This window comes from Acaromyces ingoldii, assembly GCF_003144295.1.
Source record: "Acaromyces ingoldii strain MCA 4198 unplaced genomic scaffold FA10scaffold_1, whole genome shotgun sequence".
NCBI lineage: Eukaryota > Fungi > Basidiomycota > Exobasidiomycetes > Exobasidiales > Cryptobasidiaceae > Acaromyces > Acaromyces ingoldii.
This window is the reverse complement of record NW_020290247.1, coordinates 804,305-824,571: the sequence shown is the minus strand read 5'-3', so window position 1 is coordinate 824,571 and position 20,267 is coordinate 804,305. Positions and strand designations below refer to the sequence as shown.

The 20,267-nt window shown below is 60.1% G+C and overlaps 7 protein-coding genes across 7 annotated transcripts; 4 read left to right on the top strand and 3 right to left on the bottom strand.

The window, feature by feature from the left end:
* Window positions 1-74: 74 nt before the first annotated feature.
* Window positions 75-1,905, top strand: FA10DRAFT_298380 (amine oxidase; the record flags this gene model as incomplete). The annotated part of the gene is made up of 3 exons (XM_025524587.1): window positions 75-1,000; window positions 1,071-1,731; window positions 1,791-1,905. Exons 1-3 carry the CDS (start codon window positions 163-165, stop codon window positions 1,903-1,905), a joined length of 1,614 nt encoding a protein of 537 aa, XP_025380126.1. The 5' UTR covers window positions 75-162.
* On the bottom strand, window positions 1,892-4,301 carry FA10DRAFT_263658 (hypothetical protein). The gene has a single exon (XM_025520312.1). It carries the CDS (start codon window positions 4,261-4,263, stop codon window positions 1,987-1,989), a length of 2,277 nt encoding a protein of 758 aa, XP_025380125.1. The 5' UTR covers window positions 4,264-4,301; the 3' UTR covers window positions 1,892-1,986.
* Window positions 4,302-4,437: 136 nt separating this feature from the next.
* Window positions 4,438-5,495, top strand: FA10DRAFT_263657 (NAD(P)-binding protein). The gene has a single exon (XM_025520311.1). The coding sequence runs from the start codon at window positions 4,567-4,569 to the stop codon at window positions 5,422-5,424; it is 858 nt and encodes a 285-aa protein (XP_025380124.1). The 5' UTR covers window positions 4,438-4,566; the 3' UTR covers window positions 5,425-5,495.
* Window positions 5,496-5,558: 63 nt separating this feature from the next.
* On the bottom strand, window positions 5,559-7,293 carry FA10DRAFT_257328 (PMT-domain-containing protein; the record flags this gene model as incomplete). The annotated part of the gene is made up of 4 exons (XM_025519850.1): window positions 5,559-5,831; window positions 5,921-6,905; window positions 6,965-7,117; window positions 7,184-7,293. 4 exons carry the CDS (start codon window positions 7,291-7,293, stop codon window positions 5,559-5,561), a joined length of 1,521 nt encoding a protein of 506 aa, XP_025380123.1.
* Window positions 7,294-7,691: 398 nt separating this feature from the next.
* On the top strand, window positions 7,692-9,175 carry FA10DRAFT_298376 (hypothetical protein). The gene is made up of 2 exons (XM_025524586.1): window positions 7,692-8,127; window positions 8,189-9,175. Exons 1-2 carry the CDS (start codon window positions 7,752-7,754, stop codon window positions 9,091-9,093), a joined length of 1,281 nt encoding a protein of 426 aa, XP_025380122.1. The 5' UTR covers window positions 7,692-7,751; the 3' UTR covers window positions 9,094-9,175.
* A 94-nt stretch (window positions 9,176-9,269) lies between these two features.
* Window positions 9,270-17,988, bottom strand: FA10DRAFT_257326 (hypothetical protein; the record flags this gene model as incomplete). The annotated part of the gene is made up of 8 exons (XM_025519849.1): window positions 9,270-10,231; window positions 10,293-10,461; window positions 10,518-11,233; window positions 11,664-11,746; window positions 11,787-12,007; window positions 12,079-12,094; window positions 12,340-13,058; window positions 13,114-17,988. 8 exons carry the CDS (start codon window positions 17,986-17,988, stop codon window positions 9,270-9,272), a joined length of 7,761 nt encoding a protein of 2,586 aa, XP_025380121.1.
* Window positions 17,989-19,169: 1,181 nt separating this feature from the next.
* On the top strand, window positions 19,170-20,057 carry FA10DRAFT_290046 (hypothetical protein; the record flags this gene model as incomplete). Its single annotated transcript, XM_025524332.1, has 3 exons — window positions 19,170-19,409; window positions 19,481-19,742; window positions 19,837-20,057. The coding sequence occupies 3 exons, from the start codon at window positions 19,170-19,172 to the stop codon at window positions 20,055-20,057; spliced, it is 723 nt and encodes a 240-aa protein (XP_025380120.1).
* Window positions 20,058-20,267: the final 210 nt, after the last annotated feature.

Sequence of the window (20,267 nt, the reverse complement as noted above, 5' to 3'; positions counted from 1 at the left end):
AAACGACGCGCGCGCGCGCTAGCAAAGTAGCTTCTTTGCAGGGCGCTGCTGCTTCCACCGAATCACTTGATTGATCCAGAGACAACATATAAGGAGGCGCGGCAGAGAGAGTTCAGATGAGCGTCAAGTAAAGGCAACTTCCTCTCTTTGAAAACGAGAAGCATGAGTGGCACAGAATCAGTCGACGTCGTCATTGTCGGTGGTGGCGTATCGGGTCTGGCTGCCGCAAAGAAGCTATTGGACGCAAAGTGCGCGCAAGAGGAACCGCTCAAGGTCGTCATTCTTGAGGCACGAGACCGCTTGGGCGGTCGCATTCATACGGTCTCTTGGGACGACGTTGCCGCCAGTGAACAGTACACCAAGCGCGAGACTGCTCTTGATCTTGGAGCGAGCTTCGTGCATGGGGTGTCGAAGCGAAATCCGCTCTCGCAAGTGTGCCACGAGGTGGATGACACTCCTTCCCAGCTCCGAATGCGATGTGGCACACCTGACACGGTCGATCAGATCCCTTTGAAGCTTGATGATGAGAATGAGATAGAAGACAGCGATATGTCGTTCTACATGGGCGCCCAAGGACGGCGTGTCGCTCAAGCTGAGAGTCGAAGGCTGGACAAGCTCGTCGGTGTAGTCCTCACGCGGCTGCACAAATTGGCTGTGGAAGGGCCCATCGATGTGGACGAATCGTCCAGCCCTGCGTTGGCTTTCTGCGACGAAGATGGCAATGGGCCCTTGAAAGCTGACCTCTGGAAGGGTATTTCTGCCGACGATCGGCAGGAGGTCATGAAACTCATCAGAATCATGGACGAGTCTAGCGGAGCAACGCTCGATAGCCTTTCACTGCGGTATTGGGACTTTGGCGTGGAGGACTTCTCTGGAGGCGATGCATTGGTTTCGCACGGCTACTCTCAACTTGTAGAGTGGCTTCAACGACAGATCGAGGTCAAAGGGGCAGACGTCCGGCTGTCGGCGCCCGTTGACAAGATTGAGCTTTTGGATCAAGGTGGGGAAGCTTCCCGTCTAGAAACAGTTGTCATTTCTTCCTCACTCTCTGACATGGTTTTTCGCCGCAGACGATCTCATTGCAGCGCACTACAAAGACGAGCAAGACAATTCAAAACGTATCAACGCCCGATATCTCATCTGCAGCCTTCCACTTGGCGTGCTTCAGCAAAAGCAGCCAGATGTCAGCTTTGATCCAGCACTGCCCCCACGCCGAAAGGCTGCGCTTGGTAGACTAGGCTTCGGCCTCTTGAACAAGGTCGTCCTCAAATACAACAAGATCTGGTGGCCGAAAGGAGCACAATGGTTTAATGTACTCCCACCTCCCGCGTCGGCCCAACAAGCCGCCGACGAGACTTCCCCCCTTGCAAAAACCGTCTCCCAGTCGTGCCTCCTGCTCCACAACTATTCGTTCGTTGCATCGAAGCAGTCTCGTTCGACGGCGATGCTCGTTGTTTATCTGGGCCCGCCGCTGTCGTATGAAGTGGAGAAGTACACGGACGAAGAAGTCGGTCGTGCCCTGCACAACGTCATTTCGAAAGCCATGTCTAGCTTTGGCGCGGCTGCGGATCCAATCGAAACTTTCGTCACAAGGTGGCACAGCGACCCTCGCGCTCGTGGCTCCTACTCGCATCTGCCGCCCGGTAGCTCTCCACTCGACATGATTGAGGCATCGAGCTCGCTCTGGGAAGGAAAGCTGGGTTTCTGCGGAGAGCATACCTGCCACGCTAAGTGAGCAATGGCCTCGCGTTACCATCGCTTCTGATTGCTGATGTCTTTGCCCTTCCCAGCTTTGCGAGCGTCCACGGCGCATGGATGTCAGGCGTCAGAGAAGCTGAGAGGGTCCTCGACTGTATCGGGGAAGATGAGGAAGAGGATGACGATGAGAGTAGCGACGATGATTGATAGATATTTTAGTTCAGAGGGTTGAGGGATCCCTCAGTGTATTGTACTGTACATGGTGACACTTATGATTCAAAGACAATTTCACGACGTGGCAGCCCCACCGATCGTCCCGTCGAAGAGCCTTGCAACGTCTGGCACCGTCTCCAGTAGGTTCATGAGCTTGTCCCAGTCCATTTCCACGTCGGCTAGTCCTCCTCCTCCTCCTCCTCCCCCACTCTGAACCTGTGGCACTTCGTCTACGGGCGTCGCATCCCACGGGAGACCTGCGGTCGTCGAAGGAGCGGCTGCCGTCATCGCCGTCGGAGGCGGCCCAGCCGCCGCCTCCCACTTTCTGAGAAGGTCACCCACCAGCCCGACGCCCCTCCTTGCGATGGCGCTTCGCTGGCTAAAGGCCTCGAGCGTATCCTTGGCCTCTGACACTTCTTCCCGGCTCACCTTCCTCTTGCCTGCGCCCCCCGCACCTCTGGTCTGTGGTGCACGGAAAAGATCGAGGGCGAGCGCAGTGGCCGCTGCCACGGCATGGTACGAGATCGTCCATACAGCATCAACCTGGGCCTCTGGCCTCGTCTGCTGCTGGAGCGCCATGCCCTTGCACTCGGCCAGGATACGCCGCGAGACATCCAGACACCTTTCGTACGACTTCGCACTCTCGGCTTCGGACGAAGGTCTTCGAGAGCAGAAGGCGCGATGCAAGACGAGGATCTTGTGCGGGACGGCAATGAGGGTATAGCGTTGGAGTGCGAGGCCGAAGCGGAACGACGGCCTGGCTTTCGGGACCGCTCCCGTCGATGAGTCAATGTTGAGCAGCTGGAGGAGCTCTCTCTCAAAGGGCTCGACGTGCTCCTGCAGCCGTGCACCGGACGGTGGAAGTTGGCTAAAGAAGCGACAGATGATGTCAGACGACTTAGACGTGATGCGCAGCTTGTCGACGAGCGTCAGCTCCTGGTTGGCCAACAGGTCCTCGCTGGGAACAAAGAGTGGACCAGAATCGAGCTGGTCGTCGTGCACGTTTGACGGGATCGGTGTGTCGAACTCGTCTGGGTGGACCAAGGACACACCGCGAAAGGGAATCGAAAAGTAATCTTGCTGCGTCAAGGACCACCAGACTCTCTTGCCCACTTCGAGGAGGATCACCTTTCTCCGCAGGTGGCTCTCCTCCTCCTCGTCTCCTGAGCGTGCTTGGTACCGCGCGATTTCAGACTCGAGACGGTGCTCTTCAGTCCCGAGGAGGTGGAGATTGAGCGTCTGAGCAGTCTTGACGCCGATGGCGAGGAGCGAGGCAAGGATGTTGGAATCGGTGACGATGTTGTGTGCGCACACAACAAGGACGGCAATGGCCTGGCAGGTGTAGAAGCTCGGCTCCGACAGGTATCTTCCCACTTCGAGGCAACGCAAAGCCGCATCGAGGAGCCGCTGTGGCATGGTGTGGTCCAGAACCAGCGCTTGGTGCCGCGGCTCGAGCCGATTCATCCGCCTGTCCTGCTCCACGAGAGACGAGAGTGTGGCCTCAAAGTCGGGCATCTGATGCACTGCCACGCTCTGAATGGCAAAGAGGAGACCCAGCCAGAGAGGGTTGACCCAGATCCACTTGTCAGCCTCGGACAGGCTCAGAAAGGCCTCGGTCTCGCGGCGAAACGTCGAAGAATGCACGACGGCGTGCTGCCACTGGACGGCGTCGCGGGCAAAGGCCATGACGTATTCGAGAGTCCGGCCGGGCAGGAGCATCTCGACAATGTCTGGCGGCATAGCTCTTGGCCTGGGGTTCTTGAGGATGTTGTCAGGGTGAGCTCGGACAGAAATGTTGCGACGGCGAGGCGGTGACGGTGCCAAGGGTGGGCGAACGGTCTCCCCTCCCTCCATGACCTTTTTGCCCCGATCCTTGCCCAGGGCGAGATACTCCATTGTGACGCCTTCCTCTTCGTTACCGTGGCCGTTGATCAGCGAGGTTGTCCTCGCGCGCTTCTTGCCCTTTGCGGCGGGCGAGAGCGCCGTCGACCTTGAATGGCCATCGGGTTCTTCTACCCGGGCGAGTCTCCTTTCGAGCTCGTCCACCCTCCTCTGCAGGGCAAACACAACCGACAGGATCTCCTGACTCGGAACGGGGGAAGCCATTGCCGAGGAGTCGCGGCCAGCTGGCAAGGGCTGTGTCACGTTCGGGGCGGCAGCGGCAGCGGCGGCGGCGGCGGAGGAGGAGGAAGAGGAGGAGGAGGAATCGCCAAAGTCCAAGGTGCATCGATCGGCCTGCCCTCGCTTGGTGCACTGGTCGCACGGCAGCCGCTTGTCGCACCGAATCTTTCGACGCGAGCACTCGCGGCACGACCATGTTGGCCGCTGTGATCGTTTGTACACCGGCTCCATCCTCGCCTCCCCATCGTCTGCTTCGTGACGGACGGCAGCGACGAGCGGGGGAGGAAGGCCTTCCCACTTTTAGAGTTGCGATAAGGCGCGGTGCAACACACGTGGCTAGACTTCCCAGCTTCCCCGCGCGCGCTTGGGCCAGGAAGTTCCGGATGTCAGCCCGATGCCCGACCGGTGGAGTGAAAGCAGCTTGTTCGGAGGTCAAGAGGAAGAAGACAGCTCTTTATAAGAAAGATCGGCAGGTTTCATCACTTTTCCTGCCTCTCTCATCATCATCGTCAAGACGACAAAAAAGGACCGGCAATGTCGCTCATCGACTGGTCCCAGAGGCCATACGCGCTCGTGACGGGCGCAAGCGAGGGCATCGGTGAAGAGCTGGCCCTCGCCTTGGCTCGACGCGGCACCCACTCGCTCATCCTCGTCGCGCGGACGCGGAGCAAGCTGGAGCGTGTCGAGCGCCGCATTCGCGAGGCCTGTGTCAGTCTCGGCCACACAGAGGTCGACGTCAAGATCATCTGCGAGGACCTCTCTGCGACTGGCGCTGCCGAAAAGGTGTTTCAGGCGACCAAGGGCCTCCCCGTCGCCATCCTCGCCAACAATGCAGGCATGGCCATCGGTGGGCCGACGGACAACCTCGAACTGGCAAAGGTCGAGCAGATCTTGCAGCTCAACATCGTCACCCTCACCCTGCTCGTCCAGCTCTATACCCAGACGCTCGTCGATGCAGCCGCCTACTACCGCGCCCGGCAGCATCTCTACGGCAAGCACCGCATGGCTGGCATCGTCAACATGTCCTCCCTGTCCGCCCTCATGCCCATCCCGCACATGTCGCTCTACGCCGCCTCAAAGGCCTACGTCCTCTCCCTGACCGAGGCGCTGCACCACGAGCACCAGATGCACAACACCGGCCTCGCCGTCGTCGCCATCCTCCCCGGCGCCACCGTATCGCCGATCTGGGCAAAGGAAGGCGCAGACCCGTCCAAGGTCCTCCTGCCCTTTACCACAATGGACGACGTCGTCAGGGCGACGCTGAAAGCCCTCGACTCAAACAAGGCCGTCATCGTCCCCGGCTACTTGAACAACGTCCTCTCCTTCAGTGTCAGACTCGCTCCTCGCTGGCTCGTCCGCAGGCTCGCCTACATTTTCATGAGGCAGGGGTGACCTCTTTCCCATGGCCTTACCCTTACCGCACGTTCTTGTATTAGTTGGGTTTATTCTTCAGTGCCAATCGATCATACATTTGCTTTTTCCAAAACCAGAGTGAGGAGTGACAGTGACAGAGACGGAGACAAAGGCTACTTCTTTCTGGGTGCTCGTGGTGCGCCCACTGCTTTATTTGCCGAGACTTCCTGCTGGCCGTAGCCCCAATCGGGCAGCGGGATCTTGTGCGAGAAGAGGTAGGCGCCCGTCAATGTGTGACGGAAACGGACGACGGAGCGAAGAGCGCGGACCCGTTTGGTGCTCTGCGAGTCCGACGAGTCGCCCCGTTCAATCTCGACGATCCAGTGGTCGTTGCTGTCGCCGGCAAAAGTCCTTCCCTCCTCGTCGACAAAGCCATACGCCGAGACCTTGGGATGGAGAAGCATGCGTCAGCATCAGACAGACAGACAGACAGACAGGCAGACTCCTGAGAACTAAAAGAGAAGCAACTACCTACCTCATTCTGATAGTCGGCCTCGGTGATCGGTGGTCGGTGGTCGTGGGAATGCAGGCGCTTGTTGGTCTTGCGATGCACAAAGCGAATCTCTGTACCGTGCTGGAGGTAGTCGAGGGTAGCATTCCAGTGCTTCTCTGCCTCGTGGGGGCCTGCCACGGGCAGCGGCACGCCGTCCTTGTCCGTCGGCGGCGGTGGGTCGTCGGCTCCGGGCGCCTTGACGATGATCCACTCGTTATTCTCGTCGACGTGCGGGTAGAGGGTGATCTGCTGCTGGCCCGAGCCCGTGGGGTAGTTGTGCGGGTGCGAGTGGAGGTAGCCGCCCTGGGTGTTGAGGTGGCGGATCGTGACCGTTGACCCGAGGGCCACATCGGCGTACGTGTCGCGCATGCCGTGGCCCTTGAGCGTGTGCTGGAAGGCCGAAGACATGAAGCCGTCGCCGTCGCCGCTGCGGTTGAGTACGGCCAAGTGCACGGCAAAGCACCAGAGATAGACGCTGAAGGGAATGATGATGAGGCAGAGGAAGCGGGCGAAGAAGTGCCGAATGATCGTCGAGAGCGGCTGGCGCACGTCGCCCAGGTGGGACCAGAGCTGCACGAGGACGCAGACGCCGACCGTCGCAATGGTAAAGAGGCCCACCCACTTGACGGAGACGACGCAGCCGAGACCGAAGCCAGTCAGCGCGAGCCATGACCACCAGGTGCTTGTAAAAGCTCTCCGGCGCTCCTCGTTGCAGAACGAGACCCAGGCGTAGGTGGTCCAGGCGGTGAAGAAGACGAGGGGCGAGTCGAGGAGGATGAGGCGGGACTGCGTCGCGAGAGCGTTGTCAAAGGTGACGAGGAGCGCACCGACCATGGCCGAAGTGGCTCGCAGCGACAGAGCACGCAGGGTGAGGTAGGCCAAGGGCACGGTCGCCACACCCAGGATGGCATTCATGCTGCGCATTGCGACGTAGGGCACGGGCGTGCCTTCCCCGACGAGGTACTCCCTGTCATCGAAGCAAGTCAGTAAGGATAATTCGATCGAGAGTTTAGACAGCACACTCACTTGCTGATGTCCTTGAAGTCGAAGTTGCCGTGGAAGCCATTGATCCATGCGACAAAGGCGATCATGAGCTTGGCCAGCGGTGGGTGTACGTCCATGAAAAAGTGCTGCTTGATGTACTTTGACGCAAATCCTCCAAAGTGCACCTCATCAAAGCTGGTGGTGGTGGACTACTCCGTCAGCCTCTGTCTTTGCCAAGTGATGAAGACGGCACCAACTCACACGACGCTGCTGGGCTGGCCAATCTTCCACATGCGCACGATGAAGGCGACGACGACGATGCCCGCGAGAAACTTCCACTCGACGGAAGAGATACCACTGGCAGGACCCATCGTTGCACTCGCCTGCTTTCCTCCCTTTCCCTTACCCAGCAAGCCCCCGGCCGGCGGTGGCTGTCGTGGCGCTAGTGATGCGCCCCGCGGAGGGGTGTTCACCTGGAAGTATGGGTCATCAAACGACGGCGACCCGTCCGGTGTCGACGCTGCACCCGCGCCAGCACCTCCTCCCACGCCTCGTGACCGCACGGACGCAGCCGTCTGACCGAGAGACGTCATGCTGCTGGAATCCAAACGTGATGGTTGGCAAGGGCGCCTTGGTTTAGGAAGAAAGCGAGCGAGCGGTCTGGTGGGTGGGCCAGCCGCCTATGCCGAGCTCGCGGCGTCAAAATTAGAAAACGTGGCGCGGGCAATGCCGAAGCCTAAAAATCCACTCACACGCACGCACGCACACCTGTTCGGGCCTCTTTCTCGTCGTTCCTTCTCAGCGGTCGAGAAGGACAAGTCCAACGACGATGGCGCCGTACGACAACTCGCTATGGTACATCGAGACGAACACCCACCCGCTCCTGGAGATGACCTCGGGCCATAAAGGCCCGGAGATGGTCAACTACCTCCGCCCGTCGTTTTGGAGACGCTTTTTGGAGCTCCAGCGGGTCATGTGGGAGACCAATGCCGGCCTGACGGAGAGGCACGCCTACGACTCGCGACCCCAGACGTGGCCGGTGCTGAGGCGGGGCATCAACTTCTGGACAAAGGACCACAGGCAGGTCTACCTGGTGGGCAACCCGCTGATCTGGTGGGGGAGCCTGTGTGCCATCATGGTCTACGTCGCCATTCGGGCGCTGCTCATGCTGCGAGCCAAACGAGGCTATCGCGACTACCACGACTGTGAGTGGTGGCTAATTTCCGGACAGCTCTCCCGCAACAACTCACAGTTCTCTTCCCAAAGCCATGGTGGTCTTTTACGACCAGACGGCCGGCTTCCTAGCCTTGGGCTGGGCGATGCACTTCTTCCCCTTCTTTCTCATGAACCGCCAGCTGTTCGTGCACCACTACCTCCCCGCCCTCTACTTTGCCATTCTCCTCATGGCCGTACTGTTTGACCTGCTCACCTCTGGCCTGCGGCCAAAGTACCGCTTCCTCGCCGCCTCGATCCTCGTCGCCATTGCTGCGCTCAGCTACTCGACCTATGCGCCCCTGACGTATGCCGAGCCGTGGACGAAGCAGGCATGCGAGCGGGCGCGCCTGGTCAAGAGCTGGGACTTTAACTGCCGCGAGTTCCCCGACTCGCTCAGCGAGTACGACGCCTTCGGACCGGCGATCCACACCGTGCTGCCGCCGACGACGTCGGCCCACGTCTCGGCGCCCGTCGGCGGTGGTGGTGGTGGTGGCGCCGGGCACGCCGCCGAGGCCGGCGACGGGACGACGCAGGCGCTCACGGAGCAGGCCGCAGCAGCGCAGGCAGGCAACCATCCGTTTGAAAAGAAGCCCGACAAGGCGCAGGAGAGCGGCGGCGGCGTGCAGAGCGGCGGTGGCCAGGCGCCCGTCTTCCAGGAGCAGCCGGCCGCACAGCCAGCAAAGGTGGACAAGGCCGCCGATGCGCCCCCGCCGGTGCCTCAGCGAGGTGCGGCCGACAGCAGCAGCAGCAGCAGTGACAAAAAGAAGGCCAGCTCAGAGACGCAGGCAAACATCGCAGGCATGGACGTCGAAGGCGTGGAGCAGGTCGTCATGGAGGGAACAGCAAAGGTGCAGGCCAACACGGTGCCCGACCCGCAGGCGGCCAACATGCCCAGCCATGCGGCCACAGACGATACGGCCAACACACAGGTGGCCAGAGATCTGGGTGATAGCTAAGCGGAAGGCAATTGAAACAAAAAAAATGGGAAACTTTGGTGTCTTTTGTTTGTCTTGCGAAAAATGACGTACTGTTACACATCTGAGAGAGGCATGGAGAGGGACGAGGGAGGGCTTCCTTTCGAGAGGCGCAAGAAGGAGTGAGAGAGAGAGTAAGAGGGGGGTTAGATGGGAGGTCAAGAGGGCGGCGGATTTTTTGGCGGAGGAAACGCTCGACTGCCCAGCGCCCTCGTCTTGTAGAGGACCGACTCGCCGCTTCCCCTGCCCGCCCCGCCTGCCCGCTCCATCTCGAGGGCGTACAGGGCATCGTCGAGAGTGACGCGAACGCGAGCCTGGCGCTCTCTTTCCTCCTGTGCTCGCTGTCGAGCCGCCAAGTCGCCCCATCCACCAGGGTTGGCAAAGCTTGACCCTGAGCTAGTGGAGCCTGGCGCGAGCTTGGAGGAGCTCCAGGACGAGGAGGAGGACGCCTGCTGATCGGGCGCCGGTGCGAATCTCGGCTTCGGCAGAGCCTTGCCCCCTGCGCTCCCATTCAGCTTGCCGCTCGATGCCGCCGGCGATGGCGACGAGGATGCCGAGGCACCCCCAAACATCCATGCCTTGCCCGTGTTTCCAAAGCCAAGCGCCGCCGCTGCCGTCTTGTTGGCCAGCTTCAGCCGCTTGTCCTCCGTCATGTTGCGAGCAGTGGCTGCCACACCGGGCTTCTTTGCTCCCTTTTTCTTGCCTCCCTCTTCCCCACCCTCGCCGCCGCCCCCGGCGCTGCCCTCTGCTGCCCCGTCTCTTGCTCCTTCCTCGCCAGCGCTTGGCCCATCCCCCTCTGCGCCCTCCATCCTCGCCGCCTTTCTCTCCTCCCTCTCTTGCCGCGCCAGTCTTGCCCGCGCTTCTTCGGCCTTTTCCACTTTCGCCAGCGCAGCCAGAAGCTTGGACGGATCATCGTGAATCTCCTCGTCATACATTGGCCGGCTCGAGTCGCTTCCTGCCTCCTCGCCCTCGTACATCGGCGGTGGTCTGAGATGCGATGACCAGTTGCGATGTCTTGAAGCGGTGACCATCGACTCGAGCAAGTTGCGGAACCGCACCCTCGTCGCGATGGAGATGTACGTCAATACCTCGGGCTCTACCCCTAACCCGTATCTTGCCGCTGTATAACCTGCGTCAGCATGCCCCCTCGCGGTCTATCTACAGGCCTGGAACACACTCACCAATCTTGTGGATGTGATGCGACAGAGGAAAGATCTCGAGGTAGAACGGCAGCGACCTGGGCACATTCGCCCGTTGTGTCATGGCCTGTCCGTGGCCATGCGCAACAGCGGCTGTCGCTACTGACGACTGAGCAAGCGAGCCTCGTTTTTGGATGGCTTCTTCCTCGGCCTGTTTCAAGCGTACTGTTAGCGGAACCCAAAGTTAATGTGAGCATCACGACTCACCCTAAGATCGACACCAGTCATGCCCATGAGATCCTGCAACGAGTCGACACCTGCTCCTCCCCCTCCCCCACCACCGCCGCTACTTCCCCCTCCAAAAGGATCCTTTGCTTTGCCCTCTCTGACAGAGCTCGGAGGCGGCAGCGGCTGCCCGGGACCGACGGGCGTCTGCGGTCCCGTGACGGGCGTTCTGAAGCCCGATGATCCGGCAGGCGTCGCTGGCCCACTCATCGACTGTCTTGAAAATGAAGTCGGAGTCGAGCCTTGCACTGGCAGCTGGCCCTGTGGTGTCGCCGGGTTGGAAGGCCGCATCGAAGGCCCTGCTGTAGCACCCGGTGACGGTCTGAATGCATTGTTGTTCATATTCGGATTCCCTGACGACACCGACGACGATGGGGGACCCATCGGGCGCGGCGACTGGCCTCCGGGCAGAGCGAGTTGGGGAAGCGAGGCGCGATGACCCCCGCCAATGACAGGCGGCTGCTGATGATTCTGTCGGGAGGCATTTCCAACCGCACCCGGCAGGTCTAGCCCACCGGCATTGGACCCTTGTTGCTCGACAACGCCGCCCAGAGTCGGTCTCGGAGCATCTCCCCCTTCGCTAGCTTGCTGTTGCAGCTCTCCCTCTTCCTCGTGCGCCCGCTTCATCCTCTTCTTGCTTCGCTCATCCATGTCGACTGTTGCCGGTGGCGCCGGATGCTTGGCGGATTGCATGGGTACTTGTGGTCGTAAAGCATCATAAGCGGGCGACGGGGCCATCCCCTATCTCGTCGTCACTCTTTTCTGGAAGAAAACGCCTTCTGCACTTCTCCTTCCTCGCTTTCTCCGATGCTCTTCTGTTTTCCTCTCCTCTCTCTCTCTTCCCGTCCCACAAGCCGATAGTCGCGACGAAACGGGCGATGCACTACAGGGGCGGGAGATCAGCCGCTACGATTCCCTGTGATCGCCAATGCAGGTGGATCGGGCGGTGTTGACGCTCTTGCCCTACTCAAAAAGAGAGCGGAAGGGAGGAGAGGGGACAGTGTCAGGTGGTAGTGACCAGTCAACAAGGGCGATCTGCGACGCAAGGCCGACCCGAAAAGAAAAATCACGTGACGTATCCTGCTTTGACTTTTTCCTCGACACAACTTCCCCTCTTCTATCTACTACCTTTCCATTGCTTGCCGATAGCATCGACGACGAAGACGACGAAAACGATGCTGCGACCGACGGCGACGCTGCTCCGGGAGGCCCTTCCGGGTCCATCGTCAGCGGCCCAGCACCTCCTCTCACACGTCAAGCGCTCCTCGCTCACGGCGCTGGCGCCCTCCAAGACGCTCTACCAGCACCTCGCCTCGCTGCCTGCGTCGGGCGTCGGCATGCGCGTCCGCCAGCGGCGCTGGGCCGCAAAGGGCCTCGATGTCGAACAAGGCCAACCACTCGCGGGTCCCACCAAGGAGCAGAAGCAGCAGGACCACCTCTGCTACTGGCAAGTGACGCGCGTCCGGCTCAAGCTTGACGGCACGCACGGCAAGGCATGGGGCAAGTTTGTTTGGAGAGGTGAGTCGCCTTGTCTGCTTCTTACCAGGTGGGGCAGCTCGCTGACATAGAAGTTGTGTAAGGGAAACAAGTGACGCCGGAAGGGAGAGACGAGAGAATACGCGGGGCGCTCAAATATTCATGGGAGGCAGCTCGGTGAAATAGTGGGAATTCTATAGACTCTTCGATGCGAAAATCGTGAAAACGGAGCAGTGACAGAGAGACAAGAGGATCAGTCGTAAACGCTGCAGGAAAAAGGGGGGACGAGGTCAGTAACGGTGGAGGAAGCGAAAGACAGGCTACCCACTTGAGCGGGTTGATCTTGTCCATGGGGAACAAGAGGTTGTCTGAACGGTCCTCTGCCTCGAGGAAGCGCGTCGAGAAGAGCACGAGGGTGCCCCTCGTCTCTTCGAGCAGGGCCTCCATCTGCTCGAGCTCCCTCTTGGTGAAGCCGTCGTCGGGCTTGGGAATGTGCTTTGGAAAGGCGTTGGCAGGCGGACTCGTCGTCGGGAGGTGTTTCTCGTGCGCTGCAGGGCTTCCACGGTGCGACTGGCTCGACGAAGCGCCCTCCAAGCCCTTGGAGTGGCCCGTCTCCGCCGAGGCCAGGCCTGCGCCCGAAGAGTAGCCGCTGTCGTGATTCTCTTCCTCGTGGCCGGTCGCTCCACTTGTCCCGTTGACGTGCGAGGTCTGAGGCTTGATCTGCGGGCTGTTGGGCTTCGAGTTCTTGGTCCCGTTTGCTGTTGGCGCCGCCGCCGCCGCCGCCGCCGCCGCCGTGGTCGATGCCGTGGGAGCCAGGCCACTCGAGCGGGACAGCCGGTCGGCCCATGCATTAAAGGCCTTGTACTCTGCCCACGTCGTGACCGTGTCATCGGGCACGCACTTGAACACCTTTCGGAAAATCTGCGTGTTGTGCACGGCCGATGCCAGCCACATGTCCTTGAAGAAGCGGTCGTCGAGCGGGTCTTCGAACATGTCGGCGTCAATCTCGGGCGTGGTGGCGGGCGGCGCCCACGGGTTGATGGACATCTAGAGAGTTTGAACCCGGTCAGCGCGGATGTGAAGAGGAGAAGGCAAAACTCACCTTGCTAGACATGGCCCGCTTGAGGTCTTCGCCACTCTTGCTCTTTGCATGTGAAGGCGTCGATGCACCGTCGCCTGCGCCCGGCGCCAGCGTCGGGTCGTCGACGATGATGCGCTCCTCGACCGTAGGTACGACGGTGTTCTCGGAGCCCTTGCCTGGTCTCGCATGGTGCGTCTCGACGATGCGCTCGATCCTCTCGGGGATGGGCTGCTCGACGGACTCGCCAGCACCGTGCCGGTGCATCGGGTGCTGTTGCTGCTTGTCGTCCTTTGCCAGCTGCGCGTTCTCTTGCTCCTTCATCCTCGAAGCGACACCCGACAGCTCCTCCTTTGCCTCCCGTCTCGCACCCGAGCCCACCGGTCCGACAAATTCGGCCACGGTCCGGCCGAGGTTGCCAAACTGCTTGCGTGGATGCACCTGCGTCGTCCCCACGCTCGGATCGCCGTCCTTGCCCTGCTCGTTGGCGGGGTCCCAGTGGTCGTCTTCGTCCAGCATCCGCGACGGACGCCGGTCTTGCTCCTCGATGGCTGCAGCGTCGATCTCATCGACGTCGACACCCAGGTGCTCGCGCATGAGTCGAACGCGAAGCGAGTGGGCAAAACGACCGACCTTGAAGGGCTTGCCAGCCATGGTGCCATCGACGAGGTCCGTGTCCCTGACGACGCATGCCAACTCGGAGTCGCGATCGCCGCGTTGCGACCGCTCGTTGATGTTGGCCGAGCCGATGAGGGCCAGCCGGTCGTCGACGATCATGGCCTTGGCGTGGATGTACACCTGCTCGGTCGTCAGCTGACCACCGGGCAGACGGCCCCACTGGCGCAGTGAGAAAAAGGTGATGTAGTTGTCCGGATCGATTCCCTCGCGGCGAAGCTTTCCAAAGATGCTGTGCTCACCCGTGCAGATGGACCGGTACTGCAGCTCGACGATGAGCCGGACCGACGAGGCATCGGGATGATCGATGGGCATCGGGAAGCCAGGGATCAGAGGAATGATGATGACGGCTCGCCACGGTGTCTGCTCGCGGTGGGCGCGGATGATGCGGCTGACGAGGGCCTCGCCAATCTGATTCTCAATGACGGTGCCCCTCGTCTCGGTGCTTGTGACAAAGAACTGGTTCTCGATGTAGACAAAGTGCTCGCTCATCTGGATCGCCTTGAGGTATGCGTTTTGAATCGAGTGTTCCACCGTGCTCGCCGTGCCGAGACTCCATGGCCCTGCGCTCCGGCAGATCTGAGCCTCACAGGTGCCTGTCAAGTCGAACTTCTTGAGCTCAGACGGCTGAAAGTCGGGCGGCGGGACGAGGAACGGCATCAGGCGCTTGTGGTTCTTGATTCGGAGGAGGAAATTCCATCGCTGCGTAAAGTGTCGACACAGGTCCCTTGCCGGCTGCCCAATGAGCTGGAGAGCGACGTCATGCCAGGGCATGCGCGGGTGCCGATGCCTTTCGAAGAGGTCATCCTGGGGCTTGGTGAGATCGTGCCACTCAATGACTCGCTCGTTGGCAAAGTCTTGGCCTGGCCACACGTAGAACTCCTTGCCGTTCGCGCCTGGGCCCAGCAGAGCCGGGTCAGCCGCGGGCGCTGGTCCATCTTCCGAGAGACCGTCGGCAGAGGCATTTGATTGCCCGGGGATCAGGCTTGGGTGCGTGTTGTCGGTGAGCATGTGGGTCGACGTGTCCCATCTGCCAAAGCAGAGATCGAGGCCGCCCATGAAGGCGATGGTCTCGTCGACTACACACAGCTTTTCGTGGTGCGCCCAGTAGAAGGTACCTGTCTGGAAGTGCGAAGGGCTGCGCTGGACGTAGATGTTGCGGTGGAGGCCGATGAGGCGCTGCTTGGTGTAGTTGGAGTCGGTGGGCGTAAAGTTGTTCGACACCTCGTTGTAGATGATGACAAAGATCTTGACGCCCTCCTCTGCCTTCTTTTTGAGAATGTTGTCGAGCCTGTACTTTGGATGGCCGGGTCTGCGAAGGTACAGCTCGGGCGAGAGCCACCAGTCGTGGATGAAGATGCGGTCCTTTGCCCTGAGCAGCGCACGGCTGACCTGCCAAAAGTAATCGCGACCATCGACGAGCCATTGGGCATTGCAGTTGAGACGAATGGGTGCAAAGGAGCCGAAGCGATTGGGGCGGCTGAAGATGTTGCGCCTGGCCACCCGGTCCATGCTGGCGATGAACTGGTCCATCTGCCTCTCGTTGCGCGCGACGAGCTTGAGCTTTCGCTCGGCGTTGCGGATGTAGAAGGTGTGCGACGAGACGTTTGCGTTTGGATCGTCTTTCGATCTCTTCCTGTTGCCCGACTGGCCCTCGAAGACATCGTCATCGTCTGTGCTTTCTCCCTCTTCCTGCTCGAATGCAGCTACTTTGCTCTTGCCCGACTTTTTGCCTCGAATCTTTTCCGTGTTGAACTGTCCCTCGGTCAAGAGGGCTGTCTTGTCGTTGGATTTACCAGCTGGTGCACTGGCATTCCGACGATGCTCCGTCTGCTTCTGAGCCCGCGTCTTGGGGCTGTCTGCCTCGGAAGCTTCCTGCATGGTCCTTGCCGTCGTACCAGTCTGGGGCGTATCTTCTCCGCCTTCGTCACCCTCTTGCGATCGGTTCTTCCCAGATCCTTCTCCCTCAACATCTTCGCTCGAGCCTCGCTCCTTTGCGCCGCTGCCATGCCCCAGCTCATGGGCGAGGTGGATGGTCTGCTTGTAGAGTCTCTTTGGCCGTTCGATCTCGAAGCTGCCATCGATCAAAAAGACATCGTGGACCTGGAGCGTGTCGGGCTCGTCGACGATGGCAATGTACGACTCTCTGACGATGAACCACTTGGGCTCGTGGCTCTTTGCCCAGCTGACGGGCGTCAAGATGCCGCGCTGGGCATCCTTGCGCGAGGAGCGAGAGAGGATGCGCAGGTAGCCCTGCTTCCCCTGGTAGCCTCCCCGGGTCGAGAGCGAGATGCCCAGGGCGCTGATCTCAAAGAACTTGCACAGCCGGTTGGCCTCGGGACGGAACATGGTGCGCTTGATAAGCTCGATGATGTAGTCTTCGAGGGCGTCGCGCTGAGCCTTTGCAAAGTCGGCCTTTACATTCTCGCTGTTCTTTGTCCAGCCCTGCTGCTTGAGCTGGTTGAAGTAGGGCAGACTCGTCTTGGGGAAAGACGGTAGGCCCACGTCGCCCTCGCCGGCGCCCACGGGCCGGCCAAGGTAGCCGCGGAGAGCGGCGGCGCGGTAGTGGGTGTGCAGATTGATAAAGTCGCGCAGGGAACGGTAGCAGACCCAGCGGACCAGGCCATCGCCGTACTCGAGCTCGATGCGAAAGATGGCATGGGTGTTGTGGAAGATGTTGATGCTGTCGGTGATCTTGAGGCGAACGTGATTGAGGAGGACGGGGATGCGACGGTGGCCTGCCTCGTCGCGCTCCAGACTCATCTTGAGGAGGAAGACGGGGAGGATGCCCGACTGCAGCTCCGTCACGACGCTCATCTGGCCTACGACACGGCTCTTTGTGTCGCCAGTCTTGGACCTCTTTGCCCGATTCTCCTTGAGACGCTGCCTCAGCACGCCCCAGCGGGCTGCAGCGCCGCCCGTTGGATGGTGGGTCATGCCGTCGACGCCTCTGATGGTGCCGTCGTCCTGGTCTCCGGCCTCGTTGTCGTCACGTGCCGTGGCAGGCATCGTAGACGAGGTGCCATTGGCCATCGTCGACGACGAACGGGACTGGGAGCCCATCATGAGCTTGCTGATGCGCGTCATCTTGGCCTGCGTGGGGCTCTCGGCCGGCGACTCTTGGCCATCCTGGGTCGCCGAGGGCGAAGGCTGTCCGCGCCAGCTGAAGCGCCGTGAAGACGGGCTCGGCTGCGAGGGCGATGCGCCGCTTGGCGTCCTCGGTGTCTTGGGCGTCGGCACAAAGAGCTGGCCCAGGTTGTTCGATGCACCCGACTTTGGCGGCGGGGGTGGTGCTTGGTCTTCGTTGCTCTGCCCCGATTCGGCCTGCTGCCTCGCCCTTTCTTCGTTCTCCTTTGGGTCGCGCAGCAGGTCGATGCCTCGAATGTCCAGTGGTCCCTGCGCCCTGTCTTGGTCTGCTCCTTCGCCGCCTTCTCCCCCTTCGCCTGCGCCGTCCTGCGGCTTGAGCCCCTTTTTGAGGCGCCTCCAGGTGCTCTCCCTGCCCGAGTCCTGCCTCTTTCGCTCTGCGGCAGCCTCTTTGAGCTTGCGTCGCTGCGCATCGTCGGGCCTTGAGGCCCACTCGGGTCCCTTTTGGTGTGGGTGCTGCTGCGTTGCGGGCGACGGCTGATCCTTTTCGTTCTCTTCTCGCATAGATGCCGTGTCGGAGTCGTCTTCCGCCTTCTCTTGTTTTTCCTCCTTCAGGCGCTGCTCCTTTGCGTCTTCTGCACGGTTACGGTCGCTCTGCAGTGGCTCACCGACGGCGGCGCCAGCGGCCACCTTTGTCGATTCTTGCAGCTTCGGCTCATGACCTTCGTTTCTCTGACGCGCATACAAGTCGTCTTTGAGCTCGCGATCGAGTTGCGCACCCAGCTGCTGCCCCACAGGCCCTTCCTCGCCCATGGCTCGCTCCAGGGCATCGGCCTGTCGTCCAGACTGTGTCGTGCGCTGGCCCGGCTTGGACGCCTCTTCGTAGCCCGCCTTCTGGGTCTGCTCCCCCCTCGTCTCGTCCTCGGAGGCCTTCATGTCTGACCCATGCATCGGGTTGCTCTCATCCTGAGGGTGGTTGCCCGGTCCATCTATGTCCTTTTGGTCCTGCGACTCGCCTCCTTGCTCGCCTTGTGCGGCACCCTCCTGCTGCTGCTGCTGCTGCCCAAAGCCAAGCATGGCCGACGTCTGGTCGTAGAGGTGATGCAACGCATCGTTGGCAGAGGAGCCGGCCGCAGTCATGGCCGCACTCGCTTGACTGGTTCTGCGAGGAGTGCGAGGCTCCTATGTGTGCGTTCCTGTTGGTGTTCCTGAGCAAGGGCGATCCACCGGCTAGATGCGCCCTGTATTGATCGGAGCCCGCGGCGCCAGAGTCGCCTGCAGCGCGCGGAGTATATTAGCCGGGCTCGAAACACGCAGCCCTGGGTAGCAAAAGTGTCCTGCCGCGGTCGTCGTCGTCGAAGATCAGATGTGCCTGTGAGGGGCTCCCAAGCAGATACAGGAGCTGAAATCGGAGGCCGTAGGAGTACTACTAATTGTCCGTCTTTTTTTGCCGTGGGGGCGCCGGACTGACTGTCTTGCCCAGCCACACTTTTTCCCCCCTTCTTCCTGCAATATGATGTCTGTCAAATCCGATTCAGCTTTTTTGGAGAAAGCGCGTCATTTAGTCTGCCCTTTTTTGACTTTCGACAATTGCTTCGATCACAGTGGACGGCTGTTGCGCGCGGCGCGGCGCGCGACACACGTGTGAACACAGTGAAGACGTTTAACGGCCGCCTTCCTTCCCTCCTTCGGCGAGATTGAGAATGGCACTGTTCCCGGATTGTCCGCTTCTTGGCCGAGCGCTGGCGGAGCTTGGTAGTGATGGCAACGAATCTTGAGAAAGCAGCAAATAGTACAGCGTGCGGCGAGTCAAATGTGATCTCCTCCAGAAAGGAGCACATCTTCTCGTAGTCACCGCCGTCCGCACACACGCTGCAGATGCCTCTGAGGAACGAGACACCGTCTGCGTCTGGCAAAGGGGTTTGAAAGAAGACAACGCGAGCAAAAATGCCGCATGAGAGAGGGCAGGGTGGCAGAACAAAATCACTGGGTACTGTGATAGCAACAGAGACAGATCAAGAGCAATATCGTAGTAGGGACATGGTCAAGGGCAAGGGAAGGGCGGAGCGGCAAGGTAGTCCTTTTCTTCAAGCTAGTCGGACATTCTGTTGAAGTTCGCGAAGCTGTGCGCTTGAAAGCTGTTGTTGGAGCAAGAAGTCGCGCCGCGCTCTCGCCGCGGAAGGATACTGAGCGTCCCCTCTTCCTCTCACTCCCTCTCTTCCTTTCCGTCCATCTCTTTCTATCCTTCCATCTCTTCCTCTCCTCCATCTCCTCCACAGCTAACGAGCAAGAGCCGCCCAGCCGAGACACATTTGCGCGTCATGTCTGCTCCTGTCGCCATTTACGTCTTCTTACTCGTCATAGCCACCCTATCATTGGCCAACCACGGGTTAGGCCCCCCTGAGACAACTTTCCACGGCATCGGCCGCAAGGTGAAGACAGAAGTCTTCTGGCTTAGCGGAAAAGTGACCGTTCCAAAGTTCCTGCCGCCTGGATCCAATGTGGCCTCTGTGTGGCCTGGCTTGCAAAAAGACGGAGTGGGGATTATGGAAGGAGTTACGGTGAGTTTGAGCCGGTCAGAGGAAGTGACAGAGTGGGGCTTCCAAGAGCTCAATGATTACAATGACACCAGGAAAAGCTTCGGAGCCTACTTCAAGGACGAAACCCAAAGACAAACAAAGAACCGATGTGGCTTATTGGGGGCGATTATTACAAGGGCAAGACATTTTCGCAGGGTACCTTCATGGTAGACGGCAATAGTGTCGATCCTGGCCAGATGGTCCCGTTCGATCTCAGGTACATTAGGGAGTTTCATGACTGGGTCGTCACCGTAGGCAGCTCTGATGGTAACTCGGTTAGCTTCACCTACTCTCCTTCCCAAACATTCGACTACAGTGAGTTCAAATGGATGCCCGTGCTACGAGGCATCCGGTGCTAAGAGGCAAGTCACCCTCCAGACAAAGAGTTCTTACTGCGATCTTTGGACAGTTCTCTTCGCGGTCGGGCTTCAAATTGGAGCGAGCTGGGATTTTGGACCAGTCATCTTTACAGACATCACGATAGCAGCCTATGACAAGGACACCTTGTGGTGTACGCAAGCATGGGACCAGTTTGGACTAACAACGAAACCTGGTGTTGTCGGTGCCAAGCCCAAAGTCTACAGTGACCACACCGAGTGCCATATCGATAGTGTCACTCTTTATTCCTGAGAGTATTGGTAGCTTTTCGATCGCCTCGAGATCATGCCTCGCCCCTCAACTCGCCTCGCCCCTCCCCCCCTCCCTCCTCTTTATGCAACTCAAACGCTCTCTACCAGAGCAAGTCCCTCACGTACTAGCCAATCACCCAAACATCCTCAATCAATACAGAGTGTTTACCCTGTCATGACACTGTACTGACACGCTGGGCGGGCCGAAGCG